Below are 18134 nucleotides of genomic sequence, written 5' to 3' on the forward strand. Positions count from 1 at the left end.
CAAAACATTTACTTTATCCGAGGTTAAATATGAACAATGTTTATAGTCCACTCTGGAACCAACTACCCCAGTAATCTCATGAATTTTCACAGGTCAGCCTGCTAAATCACATCCAAAAGATCTTCACAAATTACCATTAAATATTCCAGAGGCATCCCAGGACCATATGCTAAGCCCCTAGCAAGTCCATGGAATTCAGTTCTGTTTGTACCAATATTTCTTGTTCACTGACTTGAGGGCATTACGTTACCCAGGGTGTCAAACTGGACTCTTATGTAGCCAGAATGGGTAGGGTTGCCAGCTCCCTTCGCAGAAGGATATTAATGAGCCAGTTAGGGCTTTAGTTATTTTTCTGAGCTGATTTTGAAACAATGACCTGGTTTTGAAACGCGCCATGGGCCGCTAGCCGAGACCATAACCACTAGGCTACCACACCATTGCAAGAGCACCATCATGAGGACTGCCCAAGGCAGTGGCCCTTCATCATGTCCTCAGGGCAATAAAACCTGCCTTGCTAACATCATCTACACAAAAACAAATATGAAAATAAATAATTCTGAAGGTTTGGAAAGAATACTTACTTCTGATGGATAAATCCTAAATCAGAACATTGATGCCTGGGGTACCATTTGTACCATAAATTTCACCCACGCGGCCCATGAAGACAAAAGCTCACACACCTTGATGTATTCCATCTTATTGTGAATTAATCAGCTCAAATGTTGTACCAAAATTTTAAAAACCATGGTAGTTTAGAGAAAATAGAAAACATCAAGTTACCTGTGTTTCCAGTGACTGGTATGGCTGTGGTAAAAAACACTTTTTCTACTTTAGGCCCCTGATGCTGAAATGTAAAAGACAAGTTATTGAAAAAGGTAGAACTTAATCATTAATCACAAATAATACATCAGTTCTATTAAATAATTAATTTTGCCACCCTAACTGAACTGAAGATAGCAGCATTCACAGGGTCACATCAAATACATTTTCCACTTGAAAATAGCATTTTCTGACCTGTGACAGGAGTTAAGCTCTGGGATACCTCCAACAGTACTTTCCACATTGATTATTATTTGCAGATTTATAAAGACAAGTGAATATAAATGTTAACAAAAAAAACTTCAAATTCTGTAATTCTCTTTTAAATCCTTCACTCAAATACACTCAATTGACTGAAGACAACTAAGATTATCATTGTAGCCTTCACTGGTTTAAATAAAGACTGAGTAGAAGGGCAGCACATGGGAGAAAGTGAAGAAAAAATTAAACAAAGCTTGAATTTACATATCACCTTTCACAATTTCAGCACATCCCAAGGCACTTCACAGCCAACAGAGCAGTTTTGAAATGTCGTCATTGCTGCACAGCCAATTTGCATACAGCAATATTCCACAAAAGACAAGGTAAATAACCAGACGATCTGTTTTAAGTGATGATTATAAACTACCTCATTCTTTCAATGGAAAATGGTGATGAGAGAAAAGATAAAACTCTCCCTAGTGGTGACTGTTTTGATGTTGTTGCCTAGTATTAGTGAGGTTTCACTGATACCATGCTTTCTTGGCTTACCTAACCTTGATGAAGCTTTGCTTCCCTTAGACAGACTTGAGCTAGTCAGTATGGTTCAACTTCAAACCTTTTATTAAGAACAATTTACGAAGACCTCAGAGTAAGCACGTGATATTCAAAAGACAGACTGTTCTACTCCTAGCTCTCTTGGAGCCCCTCAATCATCTGACTACAGATGTCACAGTTATATCACTAATATCATGGTCTCATTAACATATTGATTAATCCATTACTCCACAGTGACAGACCTGGTCCATTTCCAGTGTCTACTTTTTTTTGTAAGAAAATTCCTCAACTGCTGAAATGTCAAGGGAGCGTAGTGCTTCACTATGTAACCTTCGGACAGACAACTAGATAATGTGTGATAATTCATTGCTTTGGCTCATTAGTATTTTGCACAGTGCCCTTTGTAGAGTTTAAAAACAAAACAATATGTCTTTGGAGGCCCAGATGAAGTGCTGGGGGTTTCTAGCACTTCTGTTCCTTGACTGGACTGCCTGTGACAACAAGGCAATAAGAATTGTGTCTACAGGCTTGCCAAATAACAACATGCAGTGACTGAGTAATAAGATTCTGGAAAGAATTAAGATTTTGGAGTCGTGGTTTTTCGGCATCAGCTTAAGCATGGTTCATCAGATGCGTCTGCTTGCACAAAGAGAGCATAATTCCTTGTGGGTGAAGAGACTATCCTTGATGCTATAGCAATGTTTTTCAAACTTTTCTTTGTGGGGATCTCCTGAAGTTACTAACAATTCCCCTGGGGTCCCCTGCAAATAGCAACAATTCTGAATGACAGTACATTTGTTACTCAAAAGAAAAACAATGTCACCATTGCAGAAAATGCTTTTATTAGCATTCAGCAACAGAAATAATAGCAATAGAAATAAAGGCAGACATTTGGACATTTGAAAGATTCCCAAAAGGATGAGGAACAGGTCAAGAAATTAGGATTAAGAGGTAGTACCAGCACAGGCTCAAGTGAGAAAAATAGCCTCCTGTTGTATTTTCTGTGATTTTTATCTCATGACCTTGCAGACTTTCCTACTTCCTCCAGGATCCTCTTACAGATGTTGAGATCCTGTGGACTCAACTTTAAAATTAATCATAGTCCCAATTCATTAGACTAAAAAAAGCCATGTATGAAATGAGCCTAGAAATTTTTCCTGTCTGTGCAAGATAATTATTACTGTTATAATTACTCCTCTACAAGGAAAATGAAAGGGTCAAGGTTTATAGAAAAGCAACAGTCATGATCAAACACTTCACTAAATATTATGGCTCTAGTCTTAGAGGAGCTAGATATCTTTCCTTTGCAAAGAAACTGGCCAGGTGTATATAATGTTTTAATGAAAGCAAGATGCTACTGCTCAACTGCTTAGAAGAATTTAAATTTCTCTGCATGAGGAGTTTCCTGTGGTTCTTCACTCGATGTGAGAGATTAAGTAAAATAGCAAGCATCCATGAGTGCAAACTGTACAGTTTGCTGAAAACAATCTTAACGGGCAATCTTTCTTTCGATTCCATAGTTAGTTATTATGAACACCACCTCCACAACTCAACCGGAACAAAATTTTAAGTGAAGCATCAATAAAACCATAACCACCCAACATCGTAATTATGAAGTGCTGGTTAAGATGCCCCAGACGGTTTTCTATGAAGTGTAAAAGTTTTAGGTTTCTAAATAGATATCAGACACCCGTATTATATTTAATGGATGACAGGCCCAGCAGCATCACATCACACTTGCAGACGTATTGCCTATTTAAACGTATTGCCTATTTAGAAGTTTCATCATTAGGTATTATGTTTTCTTTAGGTGTTTGGGGAAAGAAAAAGACACAAATACAGGGAGTGTACAGTTCTGGCACAGATGGCAATTACACATCTCATTCTTTTCTCAAGCAAACCAAAAATGCTGCATCTACATATTGTTGTGCCTTGTCAAAATATGCCAAAGCATACAATGAATCACTTTTGAAGTTGTCTTCTAGAAAAACTTGCCATCCATTTCCCCAGCAACATGCCATAGAAAGCACTGAGATAAACCATCTAGTTAGCCGCTACTCTGTGGTATTAGTGGAGGGATAAATGTTGGCCAGGACACTGGGCGAAGGCCCTGCTTATCTATTATGGGAATACTTTAGGAATTGTCTCTCCATCTAATTTTCCTTTGCAGTGCGAACCTAGTTTATTGTGCTGTGTGGTTCTTTAAGATTCGAAGTCTCAAATGTTACAGCACAGAAGGGGGCCATTCAACCCATTGAGTCTGCACTGGCTCTCTGAATGTGCAACTTGCTTAGTGACAATCTCCTGGCTTCTCCCTGTAACCCTGCACATTCTTCCTTTTTAGATAACAGCCTAACTCTCTTCTGAATGCTTCAATTGAATCTGCCTCCACCACACACTCAGGCAGTGCATTCCAGACCTTAACCACTCATTGCGTGAAAAACTTTTGCTCTCATATCGTTTTTGCTTCTTTTGCCAATTATCTTAAATGTGTGCCCTCTTGTTCTCAATCCCTTCACAAGTGGAAATAGTTTCTCCCTATTTACTCTGTCCAGACCTCTCATGATTTTGAATAACTCTATCAATCTCCTCTCAACTTTCCTTTCTCCAAGGAAAACAGTCCTAATTTCTCCAATCTATCTTTATAACTGAAGTTCTTCATCTTGGAATCATTCTCGTGAATCTTTTTTGCACTCTCTCCAATGCCTTCATGTGCTTCCTAAAGTGCGTTGTACGGAACTGGATACAATACTCTAGCTGAGGCCGAACTCATAGTTCAACATAAGCTCCTTGCTCTTGTACTCAATGCCCCTATTAATAAAACCTTGTATACCAAATGCTTATTAACCAAGCTCTCAACCTGTCTGGTCACCTTCAACCACAATGACACCCTAGTCCCTCTGCTCCTGCACTCCCTTTAGAATTGTGCTTATTATTTTATACTGTCTCTACATTTTCTTCCTACCAAAACGAATAACCTCACTTCTCCGCATTGAACTTCATCTGCCACCTAACTCCCCATTCCACCAATTTGACCATGACCTTTTTGAAGTTCTACACTATCCTCCCCATTGTTCACAATGCTTCCAAGTTTCGTATCACCTGCAAATTATGAAATTGCGCCCTGTACACCAAGATTTAAGTCATTAATATATTTCAGGAAAAGCTTGGTTCCCAACACTGACCTCTGGGGAACTCCACAACAAACCTTCCTCCAGCCCGAAAAACATTAACCACTACTAGCTGTTTCCTGTCACTCAGCCAATTTCACATCCATGTTGTTACTGCCCCTTTTACTCCACGAGCTATAACTTGGCTCACAAATTTGATGTGCGACACTATCAAAATATTATTGGAAGTCCATGTACACCATATCAACAGCATTGCCCTCATTAACTGTTACCTCTTCAAAACTACTTAAACACAATTTTTCCTTAAGAAATCCATGTTGCTTTTCCTTAATTAACCCACATTTGTCCATGTGACTATTAATTTTGTTCCGAATTATTGTTTCCAGTCTCCCCACCAAAGTTAAACTAACTGCCCTGTAGTTGCTGGGCTTACCTTGACACACTTTGAACAAGGGTGCAGCATTTGCAATTCTCCAGTCCTCTGGCACCACCCCTGAGTCTAAGGAAGACTGGAAAATGATGGTCAGTGCCAATGAAATTTCCACTCTCACTTGCCTCAGTATCCTTGGATGCATCTCATCAGGTCCTGGTGCTTTAAAAGCTTTAAGGATTGATAGCCCTATCCAATACTACCTCCTTATCAATTTAAACCCTTCTAGTGTCTGAAGTACCTCCTCTTCCACTATGGCCTGGGTAGCATCTTCTTCCTTGGTAAAAAGAGATGCAAAGTATTCATTTAATACCTCACCTATACCCTCTACCTCAATGCCATTAAAACCCTTTTTAGGTCCCTAACTGGCCCTACTCCTCCTTTTAACACTCTTTTACTATTTATATGCCTACAGAAGATTCCCTTCTATTTTGGCTGCCAGTCTCTTTTCACGTTCCCTCTGTGGTGGCTTGGGCAACTGCAGGGAGCCCATTTGGTCCTGGAAGGGTTAATGGGAAGTTGATTGTACACCACGGCTTAAGAGAAAAATACTGCAACCTTGAGATGAATATAATCTTGCCTGACCACAGTTACAGGATGAGCCTTGAGACATTCCATTTTGTTTTTCTCAGGCCAAATGCAATCAGGGTTGTGATAAGCAACTGAGTAACCAAACATCTGTTGTGAAGAAAAGGGAAATTTACTGGAACATGTATTGGTCGGTTAACTTATCCAAATACACGGATAGGTTTGTTGCAAAACTTATTGATTGGCTGTAAAAATGCTTTTAACGAGTCTGTGTGTATTCTGCTACGAGACTGTACAGTAGCTCTCATTGTGCTGTCTCCCTTGTGCACAAGTAATAAATGGGGTTTCTAGGTACGAAATTATGCCTCGGTGTGATTAATCTCCGACACCTCTTTGCTTGTGTTATTTGCTTTTTCGCCTCCCCTCTGAATGTTGTAAATTGAGCCTGGCTCTCGATTCTATTTTCTACCTGACATCTATCATGAGCACACTTTCTTCTTCATCTTAATTTGTATCACTTTGGTCAACCAAGGAGCTCTGGTTTTGTTTGCCCTACCATTCACTTTTGAGGGAATATACCTTGTCTGTGCCCAAAACCCTCTCTTCTTTGAAGGCAGCTCATGTTCACCTACCATTTTTCCTGCCTCTGGCTCCAATTTATTCAGCCCAGATTAGTTTTTATCCCAGTTGGCTTTGCCCCAATTAATTATTCTTATACTGGATTGCTCTTTGTCCTTTTCCACAGCCAGCCTAAAGCTCATGATATAATGATCACTGTCCCCTAAACGTTCTCCTGCTGACACTTGGCCCACCTCATTCCCAAGAACCACATCTAGCAGTGCCTCCTATCTCAGATAGGAAACAATACTGTAGAAAATTTTCCTGAACACACTAGAAACTCTTGCCCCTCTCTGATCTTTACACTGCTCCTATCCCAGTTTATATTTGGTTAATTAAAGTCCCCTATTATAACTGCTCTAATTTTTGCACCTCTCAAATTTCTTGCAAATTTGTTCCTCTACATCCGTAAGGCCGTACATTTACATGTTAAAGGGACCACTTGTGCACAGTAAGTTCTGGGATGGCATATGGAATGCTCTCCTTCACTGGCAGAGGTATAGAATATAAAAGCATAGATATAATGTTGGAATTGTATAAAACACTGGTGAGGCCACAACTGGAGTATTGTGTGCAGTTCTGGTCACCAAATTACAGAATGAACGTAATAGCTCTGGAGAGAGTGCAGAGGAGGTTTACAAGAATATTGCCAGGGTTAGAAAAGTGTAGCTACGAGGAGAGATTGGATAAGTTGGGGTTATTTTCCTTAGAACAAAGAAGGCTGAGAGGTGACTTGACTGAGGTGTACAAAATTATGAGGGGATTATATAGAGTGGACAGGATAAAATTGTTTCCCTTGGTGGAGAATTCTAGAACCAGGGGACATAGATTCAAGATAAGTGGCAGAAGGTATAGGGGGAACATGAGAAAGAACTTTTTTACGCAGAGGGTAGTGGGTGTCTGGAATTCGCTGCCCAAGCTCTTTTAAAAAGTACCTGGATCTGCACCTTAAGGGCTGTAAGCTGCGGGGCTATGGGCCAGGTGCAGGAAGGTGGGATTAGAAAGGGCACCTGGGTGCCCTCGGGCTGGCATGGACAAGATGGGCTGAATGGGCTCCTTCTGTGCTGTACCTTTTCTATGGTTCTCAGCTGCATACTTGTTGATTGTCACACAACTCAAAAGTTTTGGTAAAACAATACACACTCACCATTTTCTCAGTGTTTTGCTGAACAGTGCTGGCTCCATTAATGATCCATTGTAGATTCTGGTCTGCCATTACAATGCTGGGCTGTAGAATAGTGGTGTTCTGTGATGGAGTAATTGTTATGCCAGAAGTGTTTGTACCTAAAGGCACAGTTTGTACCATAGATGGCATTGACTCTGTGTTACCAGATGATGGCAGACTATTATTCGACATAGCTGGAAGTCCATGAGGTGGTGGTTGAGGTGTTAGGGTAGGTTGAATGAATTCTTGCTGACTGGTTGAGAATTGTGTCAGCGCTGGGACAGGCACTTGAGGTGTCTGTAAAATGCTGGTGGGATTCCCAAATGCTGTTTGGTGTGGGCTGGTAGCCAAAGCATCCAATGAAGTGGAGAGAGTGCCTGTTGCTTGCTGGGAATGGTTCTCAACATTTGACTGTGGCATGGTTTGAAGTGGGATGGGAAACGACAACAGCGATCCAGAATCTCCTAAAGCAGTATTAACAACGGCTGCAGGCTGAACATCACTGCCATATGTTCCAGGTATTCCAATTATCCCGTCTTAGGAGAGAAAACAATATTTTTTCATAAACATGTTTCTAAAAATAAATGGCAACTGCTGTTTTAACAGGGAACTTTCAGGCCTATTTTACAACTGTGATTTTATTCCTTCTTTTTACCCCTTCAAATCACAAATTTCCAGATAGTCGAGACACAGTAAGAAACACAGCTGTAAACCCACAGTTCTAATGGATTTATATTCAATAACCAGTCAGAAATAGCAAACTTGTACTTAATGCAGGAGCAAATAAACTATTTTTAAATGTATCATTTCCTGAGTAAATCAAATTCAAGTTCTGAGCAATGTCTGAAATGTTACTGCCTTACTGAGTGAATATTTCTGATAATTAATTCTCAATTACTCAAAAGGAAAAAAATATCCTAACAGAGATTTGATTCCATCATTTTTTTATGTAATGACAATGACAGGTGTGGCATGAAGTCAAAAACCAATATTCACATTCAAATACCTCTGAAAGGTGTTCTGAACATTGAAGCAACTATACAAGGGGAACTGGGTCAAGTCTAAGGTTGTAGCTATCTGAAGCAATTATTCCATGTGAAAATTGCCATTTGCCTTTTCTTTCACTGTTTGGGGATCAGTTAAAGAGGAATTTGGAGTCTCACTTACTTTTGCTTCCTACTCTGTGCCAGATGGACCTTGTGCAGGTGTTTGGTAGGGAAGAAGAGACAGATTTAACTAAAATGGTGGTCAACTACATTGCACTCTTTCTTGTTCAAAATCCTTCAATCCATTTTTCCATGTCTTTTTAAAAATGGTTTTTACCACACACACACACCCCCCAAACATATGTGCGTTTAAATACATTATGGGCAATAAATGCTGGCTTAGCCAGCAACACCCATATCCTTAGAGAGAATACATTTTAAAAACAAACTTTAGGGTTCTCTTCCTCCATGGACAGAAAGATATAAAGAAATTAATACAAATAGAGAAACCCATTTCCATTTCTAATAATATGACATATGGACCTGTTCCATAATTAATCTTGTCTACATGGCACACCTCCCTCCTTGCTATTTTTCTGGTTATCCCTCTTCCTCCCCATGGACGAAGCTTGTGGTAGCGCACTTTTACACAGGCAAAGACAGCCCTTCAGTACTTCAACCAACTGCTTTATATAGTATGCTCTAGTGAATTATTCCAACCTTGGAGTCCTCAATCAACCTTCATATGTGCTCTTTTACCAGCACAAGTAAATGAGCAGTGAAGATGAGCAGAAAGCCTGGCAGATTTCCCCCAACCACCCACCTACTCGTCAGAGAATGCAGCAGCCAATTGCAGTGCCTGACTCAGATAAGACTATGCAACTCAGTACATTCAGAAATCAAACCCAAAGGCCCGGAATTTTGGTAGCCCTCAACACTTAAGGACTATATCTGGTTCTTTGTCACCTGATTCCCCCTCCACCCCACCTTCAGTACACTCATTATTCTCTGCAGAATGCCTGTGCAATCTAACAGGCTTGTGTCAATACTGCTCTTTACGTAGTTTAGAGATGGACAAGAGCAGCCTGTGAAAGTTGCAATCTCATATATTTCCCCAACCTCAATAAGATTATCTGGCTTTCAACTATTGTATTCCATTCAACAGTGGTGTACAATTTCAAGGGGCCATTCAGGAAGAATGCACCTCGAGTCATCTTATCCTGTCCTGACTCACTTTGGCAACTTAAACAAAAGAAATTTGCAGCATTCTCTCAAACAGAAGTCTTTTAAAATCTCTGTTTTGATAAGTAATGTGAAAACCTACCCATTATCAAAAACCAATAGTCTATACACTTTTAACATTAAATTCCTTGACACTCCATTTCCAAGCAAGTGATTACAATTCCTACCTAATCACTCACGTAGTCAGCCTTTTAAATTCCCATAACGGGGACTTGAAACACTACCTTATTGTGTAGTTACTTGGCTCCAAAACAAAATGTTTCTTAGAGGAAAAAAATTAAAAACAAAAAATCACAGGAGTTACTAGAAATTTACATTTATTTTCAGCTGGAGAGAGTTTTTTTTTATTCATTTACAGGATGTGAGTGTCAGTAGCTAGGCCAACATTTTTGCCCATTGCCTGAGAAGATGGTGGTGAGCTGCCTTCTTGAACCACTACAGTCCATCTGGTGTAGGTACAGCCACAGTGCTGTTAGGGAGGAAGTGCCAGGACTTTGACCCAGCAACAGTGAAGAAACTGCGATATAGTTCCAAGTCAGGATGGTGAGTGGCTTGGAGGGGAACTTCCAGATGGTGGTGTTCCCATCTATCTGATGCCGTTGTCCTTCAAAATGGTAGCAGTCGTGGGTTTGGAAGGTGCTGTCTAAGGAGCCTAGGTGAGTTTCTGCAATGCATATTGTAGATGGTGCAGACTGCTGCCACTATGCATCGCCGCTGGAGGGAGTGAATGTTTGTGGGAGGGGTGCCACTCAAGCAGGCTGTTTTGTCCTGCATGGTGTCAAGCTTCTTGAATATTGTTGGAGTTGCACTCATCCAGGCAGGTGGAGGGTATTCCATCACACTCCCAACTTGTGCCTTGTAGGTGATGGACAGGCTATAAGGAGTCAGGAGGTGAGTTACTCACCGCAGAATTCCTAGCCTCTGACTTGTTCTTGTAGCCACAGCATTTATATGGCTGGTCCAGTTCAGTTTCTGGTCAATGGCAGCCCCCAGGATGTTGATAGTGGGAGATTCTATTAATGCACTATTAATACAGTGGAAATAACCTGCAATACAACAAACAGAGATTCATTCAACCTATTCATACCTGTCTGTTGTGAACCATCATGGCTGGTGCAGTTATCAGTGTTGTTAAACATGGATTCGAAGATACTTTCTGCAGAAATAGTGCTTAGGTCCCGTCCTTGAGTCTAACAGAGGAAACAAAACAGGAATTAATGACTGGTAACAGGCAGGTGGTGGCAGCAAGTAGATAAGTTATACTAATTGCCTCAACTTTTGTGATTTCTAATAAATACATAACATGGTGCTTGGCCACTCCAATTTGTTCCATCATAACCAATCTTAATTTTTTAAAAATCTTTTACACCCATCACAAATTTACATTCCAACTGCCTGTTTACTTAGGAATTGCAATTTCTCTCTTTGCAAATATTCTCCCCTCCTCTCCCAAAACCACCAACACTTGTTGGATTTTGATTCTATGGGCTTTTCAACTGTGCAGCCACTTTAGTTAAGTATCATTCTGGTCCTCCTCCAGGGATCCCAGGAGCAGAAGTCAAGGACACTCTGTCATAGATCCTCTGACTTTCACTTCTTTCAAGTGAGGAACTCACGGAATTTACCCCTTTAGGTTCACATTCATTTTCCAAGTAGAATCACAAAATTATAATCAGGAGCAGGGAAATTGGCACATATTCCCCACCTTGACTCAGAAACACCCGTTGCCCTTGTTAACAGCAGTGGGAAAGAAAATCCTGACAAATAAAAAAGCCCAAACAATCTAGGGACAAGGTTTTATCTGGGTGCTAGCTGTGGCAAATTGTAAATATCCTTTACACACACCTTCATGATTTTGCTATAAAGGGAAGACAGATTTTTTTTATTACCTTAAACGATTAAAGCACTGTAAAATTCCATTCACGGGTAATAGGTCAGAGGAAGCAGATACTTGCAGAATGGGTCCAATTACCAATTGAACAAGGAGCAAGTCTGGTACTCTATATTATTTATATATATATATAGCTAGATAGCAAAGAATTTGCTTACAACAGAATTAATTATAGTTATCCCAATAATAAAGATCACCTTGTGGAATGAAAGGAAAAGGATAAGAACTTGCATTAATTTAGCACCTTAAATGATCTCAGGATCTCACAAAGCACTTTGCAGCCAATGAAGTACTGTACTTGGGAAGTGTAGTGACTGTTGAAATGTGGATGTGGAATTGTGTGCAGTAATTATCCACAAACAGCAGCAAAATAAATGACCAGATAATCTGCTTTAGTGATATTGATTGAGGGATAAACGCTGACCTGGGCACAGAAAAGGTCCCTTGCATTTCTTCAAATTGTGGAATAGGGTCTTTCACAATCACCCGAGAACAAATGGGATCCTTGGTCATTTGAAAGAAGATTCGACAGTTCAGTGCTTACCATATGGAAGAGATGTACTTAAGTCTCTGAAGAGGGGCTTGCACCCACAAGCTTTTGAACCAAAATACAGCATGACAGTTTGGAAAACATCCCCTTTTTGGGGAAGTGAACAACTTAACTATGACAGTAAATTGGATGACCAAACATGACTGCATTAAATGATAATACATTTATAGAAATGGATCCACAGTGAGATAAAATAATTATATATTCAGGGCATGCTGGGAGATTCAGCCAATTCCATTATCGGTCAATTTGGACAAATGATACCTCACTGAAATCTGCAAAAATGCTAGTTTGAAAAACCTTAGCAAAGAGATAACTGACAGTAAAATTATATATATAGTAAAATATATATTGCAGTTTTATTACTAAAAACAAGCGATGGCTTACCGACTGTGAATTTTCTCTGAGTTCTGAATCTGTAGATATCAAGCTCAGATCACTCAAACAAAGTGATTGGCTTGTCTCCTATAGAGAGAATTAAAAATATTACACCATTAATTTATAAATCTAAATCGATCTTTTTTAATAGAACAGACAGTACTTTGTAATTAATGTCCCATAATACTTTCAACAGATGCAGATTTTCTACAACAACAATTTGCAGCCTTGACAAAATGATCCAGAAGAGTCCTGAAGTACATGAAACCAGTTCCCTTTCACTGGCCCAATAGAAGGCATTATGCACAGCAATGATTGGAATGGATTTAAAATAATTTGCCACATCTATAATTAAATCAAAATGAGAAATATGTCATTCATTGATGCACAAATCTATTCATCATGGTTAACAGACTGATTTCAACGTGTCTCCACAATGTTCAATATACAAGTTTAATTTTAATCAATGCTCTATACATAATTAGATTTTGCAGAATAAAATTATTAACCAGCTATATGCTGCCTTTCTTACTTCCAAACATATAGGTCTGAAGAAGGGTCTTCACACAAAACTTTTTCTTTCTGATGCTGGCAGGCCAATGTGTAGACTTGCAACAATTTCTGGTTTTATTTCAAATATTGCTTTTCTATTATCTCACTGACTCAATCTCCTGCTACTTTCTAACAAATAAGTGGCTCAGATACGAACCTGTAATTCTATTTTATATGATTTCCACATGCAAGGTGAACAGCTGGTCAAACAGTTGAGAGCATACTCTAACCGCTGGCAGAGTTCCCAAGAAACGACCGTGTGCAGCTACTAACCTCATTCATGGAACTCTGGTTCGACACAATAAATGGGTTCTCTTTGTCATGGGCCTTCATGTGACTCTTGAGACTATACTGTGTGCTGAAAGTCTTCTCACAGCCATCGCTGGGGCACAAGAATGGTCGCTCACCTGCAACATAACAGCACTTTGGTTTTAATTCCCAGTCATCTGTAAATTCACGCATCACATTCCAACAAGAGGCAGAACAGTTTATTACAAAATTTGCAATTGCATATGCACAAACAGGTACACTTCATTTCAATCGAAGGTGGCTATGCTCAGTACATTAATAGATATATGGGAATACATTATATTTTAGCTCCTTCTACCTTTCCAATGGAGTATGGTAGCATAATGGTTATGTTACTGGACTAATAATTCAGAAGTCTGGACTAACGATCTGGAAACATAGGTTCAATGCCCATCACAGCAGCTGGTGAATTTAAATTCAGTTAATTAAATGAAATCTGAACTAAAAACCTAGTATCAGTAATAGAGCCATGAAACTACTAGATTCAGATAATGAATTATAGAATGGTTACAGCACAGGAGGCGGCCATTCGGCATGTCAAGTTCATGTCAGCTCTGTGCAAGGGCACACACTTTTCTCCATAACTGCAACTTTTTTCTCTTTTTCAGCTGCTTACCCAATTCCCTTTTGAAAGCCACAATTGATTCTGCCTTCATCACTGTCTCAGGCAGCGCATTCTAGATCTTAACCACTCGCTGCATTAAAAAAGTTAAAGATTGCCTCATGTCGCCTTTGGTTCTTTTGGCAATCGCCTTTGGTTCTTTTGGCAATCACCTTAAATTGGTTCCCCCTGGTTCTTGATCTCTCTACTAAAGGGAACAGTTTCTCTCCACCTGTTCTGTCTAGACTCCTCAATTTTGAGGACCTCCAACGAATTTCTCAATCTTCTCTTCTTTAAGGAAAACAACCCTAGCCTCTCCAATCTATCCTCATAACCGAAATCCATCATCCATAGAAAGTCTCCTAAATCTTTTCTGCACCCTCTCCAATGCCTTCACATTCTTCCAAAAGTACACTGCCCAGAAATGGACACAATTCCCCAGCTGAAACTGATGTTATAAATGTTCATTCTAACTCTTCCTCGTTTTTATACTGTAATCCTCTATTTAAAAAATCCAGGACCCCTATGCCTTTTTAACCACTTTCCCAATCTGCCCTGCCAGTGATTTGTGCACATATTGCACATATACCCCCAAGTCTCTCTTTTCCTTCACCCTCTTTAGAATTGTACTCTTTAGTTTATATTGACTTCCCTTTGTCTCAGAAGCCTCCTTTCATGTAAATTTCTATGATTCTAAAACTTATGATTCTATATTTCATCTGCCACACGCCCACCCATTCCACCATCTGGTCTATGTTTTCTTGGAGTCAGCCACCATCTTCCTTACAGTTCACTATACTTGCAAGTTTTGTGTCATCAGCAAATTTTGAAATTGACCCTATGTATCCAAGTCTAAATCATTAATATAGATCAAGAAAAGCAGAAATCCCAGTACTGATCCCTGGGAAACACCTGTACACCTTCCTCCAGTCTGAAACACAACTGCTTATCACTGTTTCTCGTCACTCAGCCAACTTTGTATCCATTCCACCATTGTCCCTTTTTCTATAGGCCTCAACAATGCTGACAAACCTATTATGTGACACTTCATGGCCATTTTGAAGTCAATATACACCACATGAACTGTATTACCTTCAACAACCCCCACTTACCTCCTCAAAAAACTCAAAACTAGTTAAGCATAATTTGTCTTCAACAAATTCAGGCTGGTTTGCCTTAATTAATCCACCCTTGTCCAAATGACTGTTAATTTTGTTCTGGATTATCATTGAGAAAAGCTTTTTTACCACCAAGGTTAAATTACCAGGCCCGTAGTTGCTGGCTTTATCCTTACACCCTTTTTTGAACAAAGGTTTGACATTTGCAATTTTATATTCCTCTGGCACCATCCCCATATCTGAGGTGGATTGGAAGATTATAGCCAGTACCTCCACAATTTCCTTACTACCCTCAGCATCCTCAGATGCATCCCATTCGGTCCTGGTGACTCATTAACTTTAGTACAGCCAGCCTTTATAATATTTCCTCCATCAACTTTTAGCTGTTCCCTAAACATTCCTCTACTGACACTTGATCCACCTAGCTCACCCTCAGTAATGCCTCCTGCCTTGTTGGGTTGGAAATGTACTCATCAGAAAATTCTATTGAACATGCTTCAGAAACTTTTCTGTCCTTTACGCTACTGCTATCCTAATTTATGTTCAGATTGTCATGGAATCCATCTGATTAAATCATGTGCTTTTAGGGAAGGAAATCTACCATCCTAATCTGGTCTGGTCAGTGCAACTCCAGCCTTCCAGCCACATGGTTGATTCTTAACTGTCCTCTGAAATGGGCAATAAATGCTGGTTTTACCAATCTTATCCACATTCCAAGAATGAATAAAAACACTGCACTATATACAGCTGATTCTACTCTCCAAACCTGAATAATTCTCCCCTTTATGTTCCTGACTTGCTCAAAAGAAAAGTGCTTGGTGACTCTCCAAGGCAGAGATTACTGCTGAGGAAAACTACAGGCACCATCCTGCTGTGGTCTGCTTGTATTCTGTGAGGACCTATGCTTTTAAATAACTTTGAATAGACTGTGCTATTCCTAATAGCAACTCCACAGTCCAAAATGGTGGGATACTGCCATTTCTCTCCAAAAACACCATATGTGAAATTTTACAATTGGGAAATCAATAAGTTAACACAATTAAAACTTTTCAAAACATTACAAAATAATGCATTGTTCCTACACACACATGCTCTCAAATGAACTATTCACAGCAAACATTCTTGCTAAAATCCACCTGCTTAATCAATAGTTTTCACCCATCTATTATTGGATACACACCAAAATGGAGTGGGGTTACCCCTTTGGGCAATTGATTTGTACATTAAAAATAAAAAGTGGCAGCTTATTTTTCTAATAATGGTTTTGAATGAGTCCAATCTTGAAAGCAAGCCTAGTTTTCTAAAGCATTATTTTTGAAATGGGAATGACCTTAAAAGCTGCTAAACCTTTTAAATCTAACAAGTACTAATTCTGAATGAAGATTTTAATTATGCCAAGAGCAAACTGGGAATGTTTGAACATATATTGTTCAACAGTTTAACACAACCCAACTAAATCATCACCCAATTTTCCTGTGCAACCTGAAATGGGGGTGTCTAATGTTACAAGGCCTCTATACATTGTCAAGACCTCTATACATTGTCAAGACCAATGTCACAGGGTACATTTCAGGGGGCAATTAATTTTCACAGTGAAAACAAACAGGTAGGTATCATAACCATTTAACTATACTTAGAAGGTGCACAGCTCGAAATATATTTTTGAAAGTTTGTTTATTTTGCTACATATCTTGATTAGTTTTATCATTGCCCATACCAAAAGTCTGTTTTTTGCGATACACAGCTGAAGATGCTCTAGGTTAGTGATTAATCATTTTTTGCCGTCTTATTCCCAATAATTGCTCAGAAGCTTTAAAAACTGCAGTACCTTCAGACCACTCCTCCTGAAAGAATTTGATCAAGAAACATTTCGAATGACAATGGTTTTGAAAACTTTGGTAGGTCTTCTTAGTCTCTTATTACAGAAGAAAACATTTCCGTGAAAAAAAATTGCCTGTTTAAGCTCAATGCATGTAAACTCTCATTTTAGCAAAATACACACGCACTATTAGGAGGAGCTGAGTGAAGCTTTTTTTAGCATGAGGTTAACATTATCGACTGTTGTGCAAAAGAATTGCTGCTGCTACAGAGTAGCTTGTGCATACCTCACTAAAACTCTGCTTTACCCCAAACGGGAGGGGTGGGTGTGTGAGGAAGAGAATGAATCACTGGATTGATTACCTGTGTGCGTTCTGACATGCGTTCTGAGATGGTGACTAGCAGCAAAGGCCTTCCCACAGCCGTCATGATCACACCTACAAATGCAACACAAAAGAACCATGGAATCCCAATCATTTCTGCACCACACACAGCCTACTATGAAATAGGTGTAGTGCCAAAAAATCTCAAACTTGATTTAAATTTGGAGACAGCAATTTATATTTCCTGTTAAGGCTTGATTGTGCTGTGGCCTTGAATATTTCATTGAAGCTGTGTATGTTTCTAAATATTAAAAGGTATTATAGGGGTAGAGAAACAGTTTTAAATACTATTTAGTATTTTAAAGTAGCCAAACAGTTCTCTACTTTGCCTGAAAGGCTCCTCCTGTGGCTGCCTGAAGGACATTTTATATGTGGGGAGTCTGTTTTTTCCTGAAGAAACAAAGAAATGGTAATGGAGTTCACCCATCAAGCAATCACCTATTCATGTCAATACTGCCTTAATAAGAAAATGCTTCTGATTCAGTCATTGAGTTTTGCCATTGGGCAGCTTTGAGTATCTCAAAACTTGGCAGGGTGGCTTTTATTAAAAATAAAGCAAACAATGCTCCCTGCCTAGTCACAATGAACTTAAATCATGCTGGAATCAATGGTGCCTGTTGGACACTTTTGAATGTCACCCAGTGAACTTGACTTGTTTGCAGCTAAAGACCAGTATTCAAAAGGATGAGGGGTGCAAGATAAATAGTTGTGTAAAAAAAAAACTCTTCCCCTCGAAGGCATCAGCCCTATGCGATAGCCAGTATTACTGAAATAGCAGCTCTCTGGTACCTCACCTAAAACCCACAAGGAGTCAGCTGACTATTCACACAAATATGTTCTGACAATTCACTGGATAGCC

At 39.4% G+C, this 18134-nt stretch overlaps 1 protein-coding gene across 2 annotated transcripts in view; it reads right to left on the reverse strand.

The window, feature by feature from the left end:
- The window catches only part of mtf1 (metal-regulatory transcription factor 1), a 77648-nt gene that overhangs the window by 7875 nt on the left and 51639 nt on the right, over positions 1 to 18134 (reverse strand). For both annotated transcript variants that reach the window (XM_041213534.1, XM_041213535.1), the window contains exons 5-10: positions 17256 to 17329; positions 13320 to 13453; positions 12504 to 12581; positions 10763 to 10865; positions 7430 to 7983; positions 781 to 844 (exon numbers count right to left, since the gene is read on the reverse strand). In XM_041213534.1, the coding sequence (XP_041069468.1) occupies positions 781 to 844; positions 7430 to 7983; positions 10763 to 10865; positions 12504 to 12581; positions 13320 to 13453; positions 17256 to 17329 (1007 nt within the window). The remainder of the gene's footprint in view (positions 1 to 780; positions 845 to 7429; positions 7984 to 10762; positions 10866 to 12503; positions 12582 to 13319; positions 13454 to 17255; positions 17330 to 18134) is intronic.

Source organism: Carcharodon carcharias, chromosome 19 (genome assembly GCF_017639515.1).
Source record: "Carcharodon carcharias isolate sCarCar2 chromosome 19, sCarCar2.pri, whole genome shotgun sequence".
Lineage (NCBI taxonomy): Eukaryota > Metazoa > Chordata > Chondrichthyes > Lamniformes > Lamnidae > Carcharodon > Carcharodon carcharias.